The following is a 19208-nucleotide window of genomic DNA, read 5'->3' on the forward strand; positions in this document are numbered from 1 at the left end:
ATAGTGATGTGAAGAAGGATTCTGAATCCTTATTCGTTGGTCAATGGAATGCTTAAAACGCCATTGGTGCATTTGAAACAAAAAAACGTTTCGTCGAATGTCATCGAGGGACGCCGACAATTCGACGGTTGGTATTTTGTGTTTAGAATTTATGTGGAAGCGTGTGTGAAAGAGACGGTTTTTCGTTTACCGGAGTCCTTTTCTTGTGTAATTATACAAAAGGGCCCGGATTCTATTGATCAAGAGTGAGGAAACAATCATATCAGAATGACCGACATTCGGGTAAGAAAATTACACTTACTTTTCCTTGTTCCTAAGATTAGGTCGACAACTCTGACTTGGTTCATTACTTCTACCGTTCTATTGGAGGGAGATCTCGTCTAGGTTATTGATGCGGTGTTTCTCCGTTGTTTTTTTTTTCTTCTACCTTCAACTCGCGAAATGCCGCTTGGAATGCAATTTGCGCTGATAAATAACCTCAAATTTTTAAATATTTACAAAAATGCAAAAGAACGCCGCCAGTAACTATAGTATCTCATAAACAAACTTAATCATTTCGCTACAAGCGTTTGTTTGTTTGATAAACTAAGTCACTTTGCGTTGCGTGAAATTGCAACTGTTTTCCAAGTGAGAGCTTCAAACAAGCATCCATTGTGATTGCAGATTGCAACATGTAATTGAACTGAGAATAGAGTAAAAATATTGTTTGTGTTTATATTAATTTTATTTATTGTTTTTTTTAGTCAATGGTTTCAAAAATGGGCAAAGGTGCAGGAGATGGCCAAACAAATGGCCAAGCAGTGTCAAAAAAGCCTAACTCCATTGAGAATACCTACCAGAAAAAATCTCAATTAGAGCATATCTTGTTACGTCCTGACACATACATTGGATCTGTTGAACATGTTACAGAAAATATGTGGGTGTATGATGAAGAGAAGAAGACCATGGTACAGAGGGATGTGACTTATGTTCCAGGTATTTTTATTTATTATTGAAACAAATGTTGATTTTTTTTATATATATATTTTTTTTTCATTCACAGGTTTATACAAAATATTTGATGAAATTCTGGTAAATGCTGCTGACAACAAGCAAAGAGACAAAAATATGGACTGCATTAAAATAGAGATTAAACCAGAGGAGAATTTAATTTCTGTCTGGAATAATGGACAGGGTATTCCAGTGGTCATGCACAAGGAGGAGAATATGTATGTACCAACCATGATCTTTGGCCATCTGTTAACATCATCGAATTATAATGATGAAGAAGAAAAAGTCACAGGTGGCAGGAATGGTTATGGTGCAAAATTGTGTAATATCTTCAGTACCAAGTTCACGGTGGAGACATCCTCTTATGAGTACAGACAAAATTTTAAACAAACATGGGGAAGCAACATGACTAAAGCTTCTGAACCCAAAGTGAAGGATTCAAGTGGTAATGACTTTACAAAGATCACCTTTTGTCCGGATCTTTCTAAGTTTAAAATGGAGAAACTGGACGATGATATTGTTGGTCTTATGTCTCGCAGAGCTTTCGATATAGCCGCTTCCACGAGAGGCGTGAAAGTCTTTTTAAACGGGACAAGAGTACCAGTCAAGACTTTCAAAGATTACATTGATTTTTATATAAAGTCCAACGAAGAAGCCGTTGAAAACGGAACGACACCTAAAATAGTCCACGAAATAGTCAATGATAGATGGGAAGTCGCTATGACTTTATCCACTAAAGGCTTTCAACAAGTATCATTTGTGAACAGTATCGCAACCACGAAAGGTGGTCGTCACGTCGATTACATCGCAGATGCCCTTTGCAAGCAAATAATGGAGGTGGTCAATAAGAAGAACAAAAACGGAGCCAAGATTAAGAATTTCCAAATCAAAAGCAACATGTGGATATTTATAAACTGTCTGATTGTCAATCCCACATTTGATTCGCAAACGAAAGAAAACATGACTTTACAAGCAAAAAGTTTTGGGTCCAAGTGTGCTTTGTCCGAAAAATTTGTTAATAATGTTATTAAAACGACGGGAATCATTGAAATGATTTTATCCTGGGCCCAGTTTAAGGCTCAATCTCAGCTGGCAAAAGCTTCAGGTAAAAAGCAATCGAAAATTAAAGGTGTCCCTAAATTGGAGGATGCCAACGAAGCTGGAACAAAGAACGCTATGAAATGTACGCTGATCTTAACTGAGGGAGATTCAGCCAAATCTTTGGCCGTTTCTGGACTCGGTGTTATAGGACGCGATTACTATGGAGTATTCCCACTGCGTGGTAAACTTTTGAATGTACGCGAAGCCACGCATAAGCAGATTCTTGAGAATGCTGAAATCAACAACTTGATCAAAATTTGTGGCCTTCAATATAATAAGAAGTACAGAACTGAAGATGATATGAAAACATTAAGATATGGAAAGGTAATGGATGAATTAACTAGACATTGAGTTTATTTTCTTCAACTATTTTGTTTATTCTTTCAGATTATGATAATGACTGATCAGGATCAGGACGGATCCCATATTAAAGGACTCTTAATCAATTTTATACATTACAATTGGCCGGATTTATTAAAGATGAATTTCTTAGAGGAATTCATCACGCCCATTGTTAAGGCCAAGAAACGCAATTCAGAGCTTTCCTTTTATTCACTGCCCGAGTTTGAAGAATGGAAAAAGAATACCGATAACCATTCAACGTATGAAATCAAATACTACAAAGGTTTTTATTTTTTTTTAATTGATTGTTCTTTAAGTTTACTTTCAGTAAAAAGTATATGAAATTTAACGTTATTTAACTTTATAGGTTTGGGTACTTCGACCTCTAAGGAGGCGAAGGAATATTTTTCGAACATGGACCGTCACAGGATCAGGTTCAAATACAACGGTCAGCAGGACGATGATCATATCATATTGGCGTTCAGTAAGAAGCATATTGAGCATCGTAAGGAGTGGCTTACAAACTTCATGATAGAATCAAAGCGCAGAAAGGAATTGGGTATCGCAGAGAATTATTTGTACACGAAGGATACGAAATGCATCACGTACACCGACTTTATAAATTTGGAACTGATTTTGTTTTCGAACATGGATAACGTTCGGTCTATTCCGTGCCTGGTCGACGGGTTAAAACCTGGTCAGAGGAAGGTAATTTTCACTTGCATCAAGCGTAACGATAAGAGGGAGGTGAAGGTAGCGCAATTGGCGGGTTCCGTAGCCGAGCATTCGGCGTACCATCATGGTGAACAGTCTCTTTGTATGACTATCGTGGGTTTGGCCCAAAACTACGTAGGTAGTAATAATATAAATCTGCTGGAACCTCGTGGTCAATTCGGAACTCGTCTAACTGGTGGCAAAGACTCTGCTAGCCCCAGATACATTTTCACGAAGATGTCCCCACTTACACGTTTGATTATCCATCCCAACGATGATCCACTTCTCAAACACGAGTATGATGACAATCAGAAAATTGAGCCTACATGGTACATTCCTATTATTCCGATGATTTTGGTAAATGGCGCAGAAGGTATTGGTACAGGTTGGAGTACGAAAATACCCAACTACAATCCCAGAGAGATTGTAAGAAATCTCAGATGTTTGTTGAACAACGAATCCGTGACGCCTATGATTCCTTGGTACAAAAACTACAGAGGGACTGTCGACGATTGTGGAGACAGCAGATACGTTACAAGCGGTGAAATCGCGATCATCGATGACGAGAAATTGGAAATTACAGAGTTACCAATATCCGTTTGGACGCAAACGTACAAAGAAAACGTCCTGGAAATTTTATTGAACGGTAAGTGAACTTTTAACACATGAATTGATTGCAATCATTTATTAAATTATTGTTTAGGTACGGACAAGGTGCCAGCAACTATAACAGATTACAAGGAATACAACACTGATACAACAGTAAAATTTGTTGTTAAAGTATCCAGGGCTGAATTCAATAAAGTCGAAAAAGAGGGATTCCACAAAGTGTTCAAGTTACAAAACACCCTCTCGATATCTTCGATGTGTCTATTTGATGATTTAGGTTGTCTGAGGAAGTAAGTCTATAAAATATAAAACAAATTAGTTTTGTATTAATATATATTTTCTAGGTTTGAATCTGTAATGGATATATTAAGCGAATACTATCAATTGCGTTTAAATTTGTACGTGAAACGTAAAGATTATCTAGAGGGAATGTTGGAGGCTGAAGCATCGAAGTTATCATTCCAAGCTCGTTTCATTTTGGAAAAGTGTAACGGTGATTTAGTGGTTGAAAATAAGAAACGCAAAACGATCATAGATGATTTGCTTAAAGTTGGGTACCTTCCGGACCCCGTTAAAGAATGGAAAGAGCGTCAAGCAATTGATGAAGATGCTCCCTTACCAGAAGATGATGTCGTTGATGAGGACGAAGCAGGTGCTTCGGAAAAGAATTTCAGCAAGTTGACAGATGTAAAGAAATTCGATTATTTGCTCGGTATGTCGATGTGGATGTTGACCGATGAAAAGAAGAATGATTTGCTGAAACAGCGTGATCAAAAACTAACTGAACTGGCTACGCTGAAGAAGAAGACAAATGCGGATCTGTGGCGGGAGGATTTGGATGCTCTTATGGAAAAGCTGGACTCTGTCGAGGAAAAAGAGAGGAAAGACGAGCTTGGTGAGGTGAAAACGGCGGTGGTGAAAGGATCCAAAAAGAAGGCCAACTTAAATGAAACAAGGCCCACGGCGCACAGTGAACGCATCGCTCCGATTATAAGTGAAGACATGAAGAAGAAAATTCAGACGGCGGCCAAGGCTAACCAAAGGAAGATTAAGAAAGTTAAGAGCGAAGGTGGCACCGGCGAAGAAGAAGATGAATTTGATAACATGGTGAAGAGTACTAAGACCATTAAGGATAAAGTGGGTACACCGGAATCAGTCGAAGCTAAAAACAAACGAGGAAAAAAGAAGGCCCCGTCCAAAGATGGTATGAAACAAACAACTCTTAACTTCACGAAAGTCAGTCCTAAAGGTTTGTTGATTTACTATATATTGTCTATTAACATCATTTTTCTATTTACGTTATATTTGAACTGAATTGTTTTTGTATTATGCACAAGTTATGCATTTACTTGAATAATATTCAATTTGCATGTTGCAGCTAATGGTAAAGGCAAAGGAAAGAAAAAGAACTTCTCCGATGACAGCGCAAGCGGTTCCGATGAAGAATTTGTGGCGAACGTTTCATCTCCACCAAAAGATCGGTCAAGGCGTAACATTACACAGAAGAAGTACAATATCGATGATTCCGATGCAAGTAATCATGGCATCGAAAATGATGACGATGATGACTTGGAATTGCTCGATAACGAAGCTGTTACCAAGGATAATAGCGTGAAGGAGGCTATGATTATAAACAGCGACAGCGACGAGGAGCCAACACCACCACCTAAGAGTATGGATAACAGCGAGGTTCTATTCGATGAGCTTATCGGCAAGAAAAAGACACCTGCCCCGAAGAGGAAACGAGCGATTAAGGACAAGTCGCAGGACGACAGCGACGATGATTTCGAAATCGATTCGAAGAAAACCAAGCCGAAGGCTTCCGCCAAAAAGAAGAAGGTGGTGGACAGTGACTTTGAAGATGAGATCTCCAGTCCACCCGTAAAACCCGCAGGTCGGGGACGCGCCAAGAAAGCCGCGAAGTACTTCGACGACGGTGATTCCGATTCTTTTTGAGGTAAACGGCCTAGGTGAAAATTTGTTTAAAGAATGAAAAGGAATAGTGAGTAATAAGAATCTGATGAAGAAGAATGTTCCCCCTCCCACACATACACACACAAATTGTTTATTTTTTATAAGGAACAAGATTTTATTTTAGAGAATTATTATATTTAACTTCGTTTAGTTTTTTATAATTATAACCACTTTGTATTTTGATAATTTAATGAACTGACTGTGAATTTTCTTTTTTTAACCAATATAAATATGTTTGATGGACACTGTTGTATTAGATGACTGAATGGGAGAAGCAAATCAAGGCAAACGTTCCATACAGTTTTTTTTTGAAATATTTTGTAATTAATAATATATATATTTATTTATGTGTCTGTAAGTAACTTTCAATTTATATTACAAGAAACTTGAGGCATGTTGTATTTGATTTCCAATTACAAATTTGTCTTTCAATACTTAATGATAATTATATTTTGTGAGTTATATTTTTTAATAAATTTAGTTTAAATTTTACTCATATTTTTTACTCTATCGTACCCACAATTTTATAAATATAATCGTATTTGAAAAGTTAAGCTGTAAATTTTTTGAAATTAATTCCGAACTTGGCCAGTAAAAGAGCCGCGAGTTGCCGACCCCTGTTTTAGACAGACACCACCATCATTTGAAACAGAAATAAGGCTGTTTTTATATGATTGTAAAAGGGTATTATTATGAAAAACACAAGCAAATAAACAATCCGTTAGTTTCATTTATTGTTTATGTAATATATTGAAGCCTACATTCAGTCAACAAACGAATTGGCAGTTGCATTATTTATTAATATCGCAAATATCATCATTACATGGTACTAAAAAATAACAACGACAAAAAAAAATCTACTTGTAGTAAAATTTCTATTGTTTCCATCCACAACATCTTAAAAACGCATCTCAGCTCATCCCGTCATATTGTTCTTTTGTGTATATAAAATAAGCCACTCCATCATACTCTTACTTCTTGACCACAAGGGAATCAAGGTACTCTGTGTAATCTTTACCAATCTTCAGTAAGGCAACACCAGTGCCCACACCACATGCTGTGCACAGAGCAACATTCTGAGGGACAACACTCCTGAGTATAGCCCAAATTAAAATTGAACCCAATGAGAATGTCACAGCTCCAAAAGCACTGCAAAAAGAAGAACATTCAAAATATTTGCATTTTTTTTTTAAATGAAAACAATGTTACCCATAGAGGATTTTTTGCTGCTTTGTTAATTTACTCATATGCGGTCTGTTATACAAATACAGACTCGCACCTACAAGAGTGTGAGCGAGAAGCACATTCGTGATATCCTTCTTTGGGAACAATCTGCAACAGAGGACAGAAATAACGATGAGACGTTGTTTACATTTAAATTATATAATATGTGAGGTTATGCGCGAATATACGTTATATGCGTATATTATTCCATTTTATGTTCATCGAATTCATTCGTACCTCAACACGAGCGATGGATTCATAACATTCACGGAGAGTGCTGTGTAACTCAGGACACCCTGGATCGGAGCGTAGTAGAAGAGTATATTGTTGGTGTTCAATGGTTTCAAACCCAACTTTCCACAGAGCGAAACCCTCGCGTCAGCAGCTGAAGCCATCTTTCTGTTATTTGATAATCTCTGTAAAGAGTGTCGATGCAATTAGATCACGAGAAAATTTATTAGAACTTTTCGCCAAAACACTGCTAACAAAAAAATATCAAAATTGCGAACTGTGACACGTGAAGTTGCTGAACGTATGTTCCTTATGTTGGCAACAATTTCAACTCTCCTGATCAATTAGAAATAGTTTATTTGTAAATTGCAATTAAAAGTAATTACTTTCTAATTGAATTCAATAAACACCACAACATATTCTAGTATATATTTTTTATAAATTTTCATTATCCAAGTCAGGCAACCAAATTAGCATCACATGTGTAACTATTACATATATCAAAACTTGTGTAATTGATAAATATATATGTTTTTGAATTAAGTTTAAAGTTTATATTAAATTGAAGGTTGGTAGTGTCCACGCCTAAAGCAGTGTTTCTTAATTATATACATCTTAAATATGTTGATATTTACTTCATATTGTTCTGCAGGATTAAATTACTTTAAGTAAGCCAAAACAAGAGGAAATAAATCTATGAAGAAGTACAAAAATATATACATATATTTATGATAATTTACATCCAGTCTTTTTGACAAAATAATATATAAATGATTGGATATTAACTACGTGTTTCAGTATGTCACTTCTATGAAGCTGAACAAACAGAAATACACGTTCATTGCGAACAAAACCAACACATCTTTTAATTTGAACTTAATATAAGGACCTAACACGTACAGCAGCATATATTCAATAAATGTACTAAATAGAACGAGCAGCATAAAGTAGAACAAAACGCGCATTTTCAATAAATTTCTTATGTAAAAAAAATGCACCAATGTCCTAAAATAAACATGTTAATTGCATAATTTTAATAATACTTATGATATACTCACAAATTGTATAATCCTTGAACGAAAAGCGAATTAGGTATGTTTTTTGTTTTGTTTTGTAGGGGTTTGATTCAATGCAAATGCGACATCGAGCGTCTTTGCTGCTCCGATTAATAATTGTATTCTATGTGCAATAGTTTAGTTGCACATCTGATCAATACGTTGCACAACCTGTAAACTGTACTTTCGTAACACCATCTGCAATGCATCCTCTAAACAAACTTGTCGAGTATCGAAAATAACGGATTGCATAGATGGCGAGATATTTCGACATTATTTTATAATGTCTACGTTATAAAATATGAAGAAAACAAATATATCACAAACTGAGAAAATGAGCTAACTAGATACAAGATGAAGTCGTAAACGTCATTTATTTAAACTTTAAATTGAATTATTTGTTACGTAATTATTGATGATTGTAAACAATAATGATATTTGGAAAATTCATTAACAATAGTTATTTTGTATGAAAAATAAGATAAAGTATTTCAGTTCATTACTTATATGTATATATATATTTGTATTCATGCAATTATGAATGACTTTTCTATTGACACATGTCAAAACATTGATATTATCTTTATTATATTTTTTGGTGGATGCGCCAGGATAAAAACACAAACATGCAATTAGTAAATATATGTTTTTAATACAAATTAATATTAAATAATAATTGTTAAAAGGAAGAAACACATGTATTTTGGGAAACTAATGAACAACATTTATATTGTATCTAAACTAAATGAATCAACTTAAAAATTAAAGTTTTATTGATTATGTATTAATTTTCTAATTAGGTAACTGAACAGTCTATTTATAAAATATTATTATAAAAATATAAATATTTATTTACTTATACCTCGAATAGTCCGGGTAATCCAATATCCCGGACAATTTGAAGCCGCACCAAAGGAGGCTTGAGTGATTAAAGGAAAAATAAAAGCATAACTATTTTTTTTAAGAATTTATTTTGATAACTAAAATCATCAACTAACAAAATTGTATGGTTATATTGTATTCTTACAAAAATAAATAAAATCTTCGTTTTGGTCATCAACTATAAAAATATTTTTGCTATTTAGATAACTATTTTTTTTGAGAATCATATAATGCAAGTGAGAATGGAATGAGAATAATCATATTGTGTTTAATCAAGATATACGAAGTGGGTTATTTAATGATCCACCACCAGGCAGCTAAGGAAACTCAAAACCACATTGATGGAGAGGAAAACATATAAATCTTTCATCTTGACCTCTATGTAAGCCCCGAAGAAGGATATTAAAGTATACTCAATGCTTATACTGTAGAGTACGCAGTAGGTAAAGTACCATAAAACGCGCAAATTGATCATCTTGACTCTCCTCTAAGATTGCTCTTATCACCTGAAAACTAACATTAAATTGAATCTTGTTTGTAAATATTTAAATTTATATACTCACAGATGTAACGTGATCAGCAAAAAATTTCGCAACAGCGCTGTATGCAGTTTTAGTTACAAATCAGATCAATAATTGTACGCATCCCACAAAACTGTCCTTTCACAACACCACCTTCAGTGGATGCTGCGAATAACTTGTTGAGCCTTGAATGCGAATCTTCGATAAATACTATGAACGGCGCAGCTATGTTTCAAATCGGCGCAGCAGATGTCGTGACAAACACAGTTATATGTCAACTTATAATAAAAGTTGAATACATATAAATGTAAATAAAATAAACTATTGCAAAAGTGATTATTAAAATAACTCTATATAATCTTTCGCTTTTGTATCTTGACAACAACAAAATAAGCTAATTATAAAAATTGATACAAGAATTTTTAAATTAATTTGAAAAATTAACATTGAAAATGTTCATTTATCTATTAGACATATAAACAAATTCAACAATTATTGACTTTTTTTTTGACACATGTCAAAATATTGATATTATGTTGTTGATTTTTGAAAAGCACACAAATGTGTAAAATATTTATTTCTGAATAATAATTAATTTTCTATTGAAATATGTCAAAATATTGATTTTATTATTATGATACATTTTCGTGGATGCGTTAAAAACACACAAAAATAAACGCGATAAACTTGATTAATTTTAATATTTTTTAATTATATTATTAACATCAATCATGGTTTAATAAAGAAATGTATCAGTGTATGATATTTAATTAAATGTAATAATGAATAATAAATGACATGGTTACAAATGTTGTTAAAAATTAATCAAATTAAGAAATTGTGGATGACTGCAAACAATAATGATATTTGGAATATTCTTTAACAATAGTTATTTTGTATGAAAAATAAGATAAAGTATTTCAGTTCATTACTTATTTACATATATATATATATATTTGTATTCATGCAATTATAAATGACTTTTCTATTGACACATGTCAAAACATTGATATTATGTTTATTATATTCTTTGGTGGATGCACCAGGATAAAAACACAAACATGCAATTAGTAGAAATATGCTTTTAGTACAAATTAATAGTAAATAATAATTGTTAAAAGGAAGAAACACATGTATTTTGGGAAACTAATGAACAACTTTTATATTGTATGTAAACTAAATGAAACAACTTAAAAATTAAAGTTTTCTTGATTATGTATTAATTTTCTAATTAGGTAACTAAACAGTCTATTTATAAAATATTATTATAAAAATATAAATATTTATTTACTTATACCTCGAATAGTCCGGGTAATCCAATATCCCGGTCAATTTGAAACCGCACCAAAAGAGAGTGATTAAAGGAAAAGTTAAAAAAACTATTTTTTTTGAGAATTTATTTTGATAACTAAAATCATCAACTAACAAAATTGTATGGTTATATTGTATTCTTACAAAACTAAATAAAATCTTCGTTTTGGTCATCTACTATAAAACTATTTTTGCTATTTAGATAACTATTTTTTTTAAGAATCATATAATGCAAGTGAGAATGGAATGAGAATAATCATATTGTGTTTAATCAAGATATACGAAGTGGGTATTTTAATGACGCAGCAGGCAGCCAAGGTAAGTAAAAACCATATTGACGAAGAGGAAAACATATAAATCTTTCATCTTGAACTCTATGTAATCCCCGAAGAAGGATATTAGAGTATACATAATGCTTATACTGTAGAGTACGCAGTACGTAATGTACAATAAATCGCGCAAATTGATCATCTTGACTCTCCTCTAAGATTGCTCTTATCACCTGAAAACTAACATTAAATTGAATCTTGTTGGTAAATATTTAAATTTATATACTCACAGATGAAACGTGATCAGCAAAAAATTTCGCAACAGCGCTGTATGCAGTTTTAGTTACAAATCAGATCAATAAATCTACGCATCCCTCAAAACTGTCCTTTCACAACACCACCTTCAGTGGATGCTGCGAATAACTTGTTGATCCTTGAATGCGAATCTTCGATAAATACTATGAACGGCGCAGCTATGTTTCAAATCGGCGCAGCAGATGTCGTGACAAACACAGTTATATGTCAACTTATAATAAAAGTTGAATACATATAAATGTAAATTAAATGAACTATTGCAAAAGTGATTATTAAAATAACTCTATAAAGTCTGTCGCTTTTGTATCTTGACAACAACAAAATAAGCTAAGTATAAAAATTGATACAAGAATTTTTAAATTAATTTGAAAAATTAACATTGAAAATTTTCATTTATCTGTTATATATAAACAAATGCAACAATTATTGACACATGTCAAAATATTGATATTTTTGAAACGCACAAAAATGTGTAAAATATTTATTTCTGAATTAATTTTCTATTGAAATATGTCAAAATATTGATATTATTATTATGATACATTATCATGGATGCGTTGGGTTAAAAACACAAATAAACATATTTGACAATATTTGTACATAAATAAAATAAAGCAATGTGTAGATATCCGGTTTTGGTATTAAATTTTTGAGTAAAAAGTACGAAAACTAAGAAAATTAGCTTGTTTATGAAGTAATTAACAGTTAAGCGATAGTTAAAACTTAGGTTAAGTTGAGTTAAGGTAAATCATTTCGTTTTATGTTATATCTATCTATTTGTATTTATGCATTTCAGAATGACTTTTCTACTGACATATGTCAAAATATTGATATTGATTCTATTGACATATGTCAAAGTATTGACATTATGTTGTTGACATGAAAGTATCCAAAACTTAGGTTAAATTATATAATTTGTATTCATGTATTTTTGAATGACTTTCCAATTGACATATGTCAAAATATTAAATTGAAACACATATTTTTTAAATATTTTTATATAAATGACACAAATCAATCTGTCAAAATATATTTTTAATATGAATTAAAATACCAGAAACAATTTCTAATTCATTAATCAACTGAATAAAAGATATCCAAAACATAACTTAATTAGAGTTAGATAATATAAGTAATTTTTAATGACATATGTCAAAATATTAATATTAAGTTGCTGATATTGTTTGGTAGATGCGAAAGTAACTGAATAAAAGTTGTATAAAACTTAATCTAAGTTTTAGTTAGATGAGATAAAAAATGTAAGCTTATATGTACAAATAAATTTATTCATAATTAATGAGATATTAATTACATTTGAAAATTAATTATTGAATATTGTTTCAAAATAAAATTAATAATTTGCGTACTGTGCGTATTTAAAAATATTAGTCTTTTTTATAAATATATTCTCGTTTTCATTCATTGACAAAAAACGAATACAAAAATGGACGCCTCATCATTGCGTTTTCGTCCATTAGCGTGCAGCAAGTTAAACTTAAAATGATGTTGAATATGTGCAGCACCATCACATTCGTTACGGTTATTTCGAGGTAATCGAAAAATAAATATATTAACGAATATTGCATGGAGAAGCTATACAAGAAGCAGTAGCAAAAGAACCATTTATTGCGTAAACGGAACATCTTGAAGATGAAGACGAGAAGTGTTTAAATCACCTAAAACAATTGCTTATTTGAGTTGTTTTTATGTAATAGTGACAACGTACTCACAGACCGAATATGTTTTTTAATGTGTAAAACAGCTACAACTACGGCTCATTTAATTTGTAAATGTGATCAATAAGTCTTGGAACTGTCAGCAAGTGAAATTCTCGCAACACCACCTGTAGTGGATGCTGCGAAAACTTGGTGAACATATGCTGAACATTTTCAAACAAATAAAATCAACAAGGCTGTTACATTTGATATTACTTTGCGACAGATGGCGCGATAAACTTGATTAATTTTAATATTATTTAATTATATTATTAACATCAATTATGGTTTGTAATTAATAGAGAAATTGTATTAATGAAATGTAATAATAAATAATAAATGACATGGTTACGAATGTTGTTAAAAATTAATCAAATTAAGAAATTATTGTGGTTACGCCGGGTCGGATCAAATTTTATGTGTATATTTTTAAAGTTTTGACTCAATTATTTGTTTAAATATTGAAAAGATGCATAATTTTTAAGATTTAAACCCTTTTGAGGCGGTTCTATTGGTTTTAAACTGGTTTTGTGCGATTTATAATCGAATTATTCTACCGAAATATTGGGTTGGCAATAAAGTAATTTCGCTTCTGTAGTGTGAAATAAAACTTTTTTTTGTATACAAATAATGAACTTTAATAATCATCTTGTAATTTCATGATTCCGCGCTCATAAAGCTTCTGGTCCTTATCTGCAAAAAACTGAGCAAGTCTGTTTGCAAGTCATTACAATTAGTGAAAGTTTTACTATTCAAAAGATTGTTATGAACTTCGAAATAAATGGTAGAATGCCAAAGTTATAGTCAAGATGCTACATCACTTCCCAATCAAGCTGTAATAATTTTTCACAAATTACCAAATATGTGTCAATTATCAAATACACGTCAATTCTGGCAGTTTTGATTCATTAGTAGTTTATAGTAAACGTTTGAATTGATTGTTTGGTTCCTTGAATGCAGCTCAAAATACAGAACACCTTTGTAATCCCACCAATTTGCGCATCATAAAATTTCAGCAGGAAAGTTGATCATTTTTGAGTGAAAACTTCACCGAACGGATATTTTTAAAACCAATTTTGACACATGCATTTTCTTAAACAATCAGCTTTTATGACGACATCACGGAAATGTAAAATATGTCAAAAATGTTAATTTTTGCACTCTTGTTAAAATTGACCTTAAACTAACAGTTGCAAAACAAAACTACGCACAATTTAGTTTTAAAGGAAGTGTCATTCCATAAAATGTCAAAAGGATATAATCATAATATTAAAACAAGTCCTTCGAAATTAATATAACATTATGTATTTGTTAAAAACGAAATTACTTTCTTGCCAACCCAATATAATCATAAAACTAAGATTGTATTTCTGTATTAAATGCAAATACTCAGTTTTAAGTTTCAGGAATAAACCTAACCTCATCCAGATCATGAATAATGTATATTAAACAAAATATATTGAAGATAAATATCGTAACCATAGTAACATAATAACATTTCAAATGTTGACTCATTTAAACCTTTTATTTTATAGTGTTTAATTAAGATAGTGAATGAGATTGAAATGGTTAATAAAAAATAGAATCCTGGGTGTCAAAAAGTATTTATATTTCATCATCATTATTAAAATCGAGTTATCATATACTTTAGTTAGAAAAAACAAAGGGAAATCTTTTAGTATCTTTGCACGTATAAACTGTCAATCATACAGGAAACAACGTTAATCGCAAATAACATAATCAAGTCTCTTAGTTTGAGTTTGACGAAGTAACCGAAATATGAGATCAACCAGTATTCGGTGGAACAAGTGTACACCAGACTGCAAGTGAAGTAGCAGAAAACCCAGCAATTACACATCTTAGGTTTATTAATTTAAATCGTTTAAAAGTACCTAAAACAAATAAAAAAAATAATTTTAGATATTTGCTTAATCGACTTACAAGTTGTTTTCTGATATTTTCACTTTAAAATAGTGCTAAAAGATTGATAAACTTAGGTCGTTGACCTTTTTGCTAATGGGAAATAAATATCGTCCCCTTCTACTATTTTAATGGATGGTTTAGATGCAAATCTGATCAATAAATATGTGCGTTTCACATATGTAACACCACCTGCAGTGGACATTGTGAATAATTTTGTTTACTATTGAACAATTTGGAAATCTGCGATAAATAACATACTTTTAGTACCAATTTGATACTACAGATGGCGTAATTAAATATTGGATAAAAATTAAGGATTACATATCAGAATTATTAGGATAATTTAGTTGATTAGGATAAAATAAGGAATAAGGTAAAATTTTATATATAATTAATTATAATTCAGTATACATTTTTTAAATAAAATGGTGGTAGTAATGAAAAATAACATGACTACGAAGATTATTAATAGCATATAGATTGGAGGTTAAATAAGGATGAACAAATAACGTTAAGATGAGCTTAAATCATATTTATATTATTATTATGAGAATAAATGTGGATGTTTGATGTTTAAACAGATGGAAAACATGTAAGTATCTAATAATTCAAAGGAAAACATTATAAGGAATAGGTAGTATTTCAACGTAAATCGTAACCAACTGATTTTTGAGAATACTATCTACACATAAAATGATATACATTAGTAGGATTCTGAAAAGAACTTTGACGGAGAACATAGGGTATTCATTGAACTCGGAATATATGTAATAGAGACCAAGGATTCCTCCCGTAAAGCAAATAAACAAAGTCCAGACATTTTCTAAATCAGTCATGTCGACTTCTACATTCGGTTTCGTTAACATCGTTACCAAAAAACGATTTTTCCCCAACACCTACAAAAAAAGTAAATAATTAAAACATATGTTTTTTTTTACTGTGAGCGTAATTGGATGGACTTACAACAAGGTAAGGAATTCGTACTTTCGTTGGCTTTTGTTGACCTCGATATTGTAATATGCACAAATTTGTAGATCTGATCAATAATTTGTATGGACTGCAATCTTCCCTTCCACCGTTTTGTGCATCTGCAACACCACCTGTGTTGGATGCTGCGAATAAACTTGTTGCATGTTTGAAATCTACGTTAAAATGAGATGAATGTAAATTTACGTTTAAAATGTTAGATGGCGTATTGTAAATACACTGTACCAATAGTGTATTACACAATTATATTATTTTTGTTGTTATATATCAAGGGAGCAACAGCTTTCATAACAACTATATACTAACTCTCTAAGTAATGTAGCATATAAATCAATAAAAAGGAATGTAAAACTTTTAATTGTTAAAACAAAATTGATAACAAAATCTTCAGGAATATAGTTAATATCAATGACATGAGAAAATGAGTTGGCAACCCTTGAAATAATAATAAAAGAATAAAAATATGTGTCATTAATGCCAATGATAGAAAAATGAAAACCGTAATTACTCCATATCTTTTGAATTAATCATATGCATAATAGGTGTGGACTTATTTCAACTTGCAAAGAAACTTAAGTATTCGAAGTTAGTGAAGATGATTACGGCTGTAAGCAAATATGGTATAAATGATTTAAGTTGAAAATATGCAAAGATATTTCGGTTAACATTAGCTAACGAAACTTTAAAATAACGAAAAACAAACCAAAATATTGTAATTTCAGGACAACGAACGATGGTTCAATATATATGCTCTGAAACTGACGATGAAGAGGATTTTAGATTTTTTTTGAAAGCAGAGATGATGGTTTTGCTGTGGAATATTTAGAACATTTTGTTCGCAATGATGACAAACAAAATGAAGACCAAATCAAAGATGTTCTTGAAAAGTGTAATTTACGTATTGGATGTTAGTGACAATTGTTATGTAAGAACTAAGAAGTAAATATAGTAGTATAAGTGATTTGAGTTGGTATTAATGAATACACAAATGCGTTTGTTTTTGAAGAAATGCAGAGATATCTCGGTTAACGTTACCTATTTTAACGAAGCTTAGAAATAACGAAGTCCCCAATTTTACATATAAAAATATTCAAATTTAACGAGAATAATCGATAAAATGTGGCTGGGAATAAGTAAATAACAACTAATAAATTAGTAATCTACTTATTAAGATGGTTGAAACTACATGCTTAAAAAATGTCGATGAAAAGGATTGTAGAAATTTGTTGAATGCAGTAGATGATAGTTTTTCAATGGTAGATTTAGAAAATTTTGTTAGCAAACAAAACAACAAAAACAAACAAAATGAAGACGAAATTGCTGAAAAGTGTAATTTATGTATGTATGACAATAATTACGCCAGTAATAAGTATAAGTGATTTAAGTTAGTATTAATGAATGCAAAATTGCTTGGAAAAATGCAGAGATATTTTGGTTAACGTTTCCTTTGATAACGAAGCTTTGAAATAATGATTTTACATACAAACATATTACAATTTTATGGCCTAAAATATTCAGAAAATCTCAATGAAAAAGTTGTTAAAAAAGTTTTGAATGTAGAAGGTTTTTCAGTGGAAGATAAAGAAAATGAAAACGCAATTAAAGAAGTTTGTGCTGAAAAAATGTTAACAACCAAAGATTTATTATAAGCAACTTCTTAAATCTTTGGTTATTATTTACATTCAAGATGTTTTTCTTTTTTTTTGTATAAGTATAAACAATCAACTTTAGACTCATATTCTGGAGATTTTATGTGAAGTAATTTCGTTTAAAGCGAGCATACGCCTATGCTTTTATTTATTAATAATGTATTAGTAAAATTTTCATTAAGATATTTAAAATATTTAACCAGGCAAATCCACCATATTTAGACATACTTACACTCTTTTATATGTTGAAACAAGTAATGGAAAGTAAGGTTTTGTACCCAGAGCTTTAATGTTACAATATTACATCAATTTCATATGATGTTTAGGTCAGTTTGTAGTTAACATAATTGGAAATAATGCACAAGAAATACAACTTATCAATAAATATATATTTTTTTGAAAAATAAATTTACAAACACATCATGATAAATATTTAATTTCTTACGTATCTATGTTCGAGAACGCATAAAAATAAATTGATAACGAAAAATACCAATAAATCTTTTAGTTTAATCTTCACGAATGGACCCAGAAGAGACATTACGGATAAATCAGAAGAAATGTTGTACAAAAGAAAAATGATTAAACACAAGATCAGTTGTTTCATGTTTACGTTGAAGTTTCGCAACAAATATGTTGTGAAATCCAAGCAGAGATGATTTAGTCCTAAAACAGTTTAAAAAAAAACACACATAATATTTTCTGATCGAAAATAGTTATTTGAAATACTTACAAGTTGTTCTCAAATCATGCAATTTTCAGGTAGAAACTTTAATGAATGTTTTCAGAGACCATTAAAATGTCTGCTAAATGCAACAGTGCAGATGCAATCCGATCAATGAATCTGTAGCTTGGTAACACCATCTGCATTGCAATTTGCAAACAGCGCGAGAGGAAATCTTCTTTTCTTATTTATCTTTTGGGTTACAAATTAAGTGTAATAACTTCTGATTTGAATGTTAATCTATAGAAGAAAATTTAAAAAAAAAATATATTGAAATCAATATGTTATTATGATGATTATGTAAGATTGATTCTATAGAGATGTAAAAATTGATTAAGTTTAAATTATCTCTTAGATGTGCCGCGAAATTTTATATCAATATAATTTAAATATGCTGCGGTATTTTAACTGTAATTTAAGTGTGCTGTGAAATACTGATATATACTTTGTATCGCTATTATATTCGATGTAAATGTAGTTATACTAGTTTTTTTTATAAAAAAATATAACAAAATTATGCAAAAACCACAAACTATGAAAAAGGTGGACGCGCCTGGCAATTTTGTGAAAAATCATTGTACAAGGTGGCGCAAAAGTAATGTCATAATTTGAATTGTGCTTTGACATTTATGATGTAGATATATAGTGAATTAGTTGTCAAAAAGTCATGGA

At 31.0% G+C, this 19208-nt stretch overlaps 2 protein-coding genes across 4 annotated transcripts; one reads left to right on the forward strand and one right to left on the reverse strand.

Moving 5' to 3' along the window:
• The first annotated feature begins 99 nt into the window (after positions 1-99).
• On the forward strand, positions 100-5865 carry LOC108563602 (DNA topoisomerase 2). 3 transcript variants are annotated; one of them, XM_017922330.1, is made up of 8 exons: positions 100-282; positions 744-975; positions 1043-2415; positions 2479-2716; positions 2801-3793; positions 3851-4046; positions 4101-5005; positions 5135-5865. In XM_017922330.1, exons 1-8 carry the CDS (start codon positions 268-270, stop codon positions 5710-5712), a joined length of 4530 nt encoding a protein of 1509 aa, XP_017777819.1. In that variant the 5' UTR covers positions 100-267; the 3' UTR covers positions 5713-5865. The 3 variants fall into 3 exon arrangements, with proteins under 3 accessions (XP_017777819.1, XP_017777821.1, XP_017777820.1); XM_017922332.1 differs by lacking the exon at positions 100-282 and adding an exon at positions 401-693; XM_017922331.1 differs by lacking the exon at positions 100-282 and adding an exon at positions 401-673.
• Positions 5866-6440: 575 nt separating this feature from the next.
• Positions 6441-7501, reverse strand: LOC108563594. The gene is made up of 3 exons (XM_017922317.1): positions 7192-7501; positions 6940-7062; positions 6441-6879 (listed from the first exon to the last, which is right to left on the reverse strand). Exons 1-3 carry the CDS (start codon positions 7347-7349, stop codon positions 6702-6704), a joined length of 459 nt encoding a protein of 152 aa, XP_017777806.1. The 5' UTR covers positions 7350-7501; the 3' UTR covers positions 6441-6701.
• Between the last annotated feature and the right edge of the window lie 11707 nt (positions 7502-19208).

Source organism: Nicrophorus vespilloides, unplaced genomic scaffold (genome assembly GCF_001412225.1).
Source record: "Nicrophorus vespilloides isolate i.1.1-1 unplaced genomic scaffold, Nicve_v1.0, whole genome shotgun sequence".
NCBI classification, from domain to species: domain Eukaryota; kingdom Metazoa; phylum Arthropoda; class Insecta; order Coleoptera; family Silphidae; genus Nicrophorus; species Nicrophorus vespilloides.

Bases quoted from the DNA above. Each gene is read 5' to 3' on its own strand.
- LOC108563602 (XM_017922330.1), top strand. The intron at 976-1,042 runs GTATTTTTATTT...TTTCATTCACAG, and splicing joins GGATGTGACTTATGTTCCAG to GTTTATACAAAATATTTGAT. The intron at 2,717-2,800 runs GTTTTTATTTTT...TTAACTTTATAG, and splicing joins TGAAATCAAATACTACAAAG to GTTTGGGTACTTCGACCTCT.
- LOC108563594 (XM_017922317.1), bottom strand. From the start codon at position 7,349: ATGGCTTCAGCTGCTGACGCGAGGGTTTCGCTCTGTGGAAAGTTGGGT. The intron at 7,063-7,191 runs GTACGAATGAAT...CCTCTGTTGCAG, and splicing joins AATCCATCGCTCGTGTTGAG to ATTGTTCCCAAAGAAGGATA. The intron at 6,880-6,939 runs GTAACATTGTTT...TTCTTTTTGCAG, and splicing joins CAGCAAAAAATCCTCTATGG to TGCTTTTGGAGCTGTGACAT.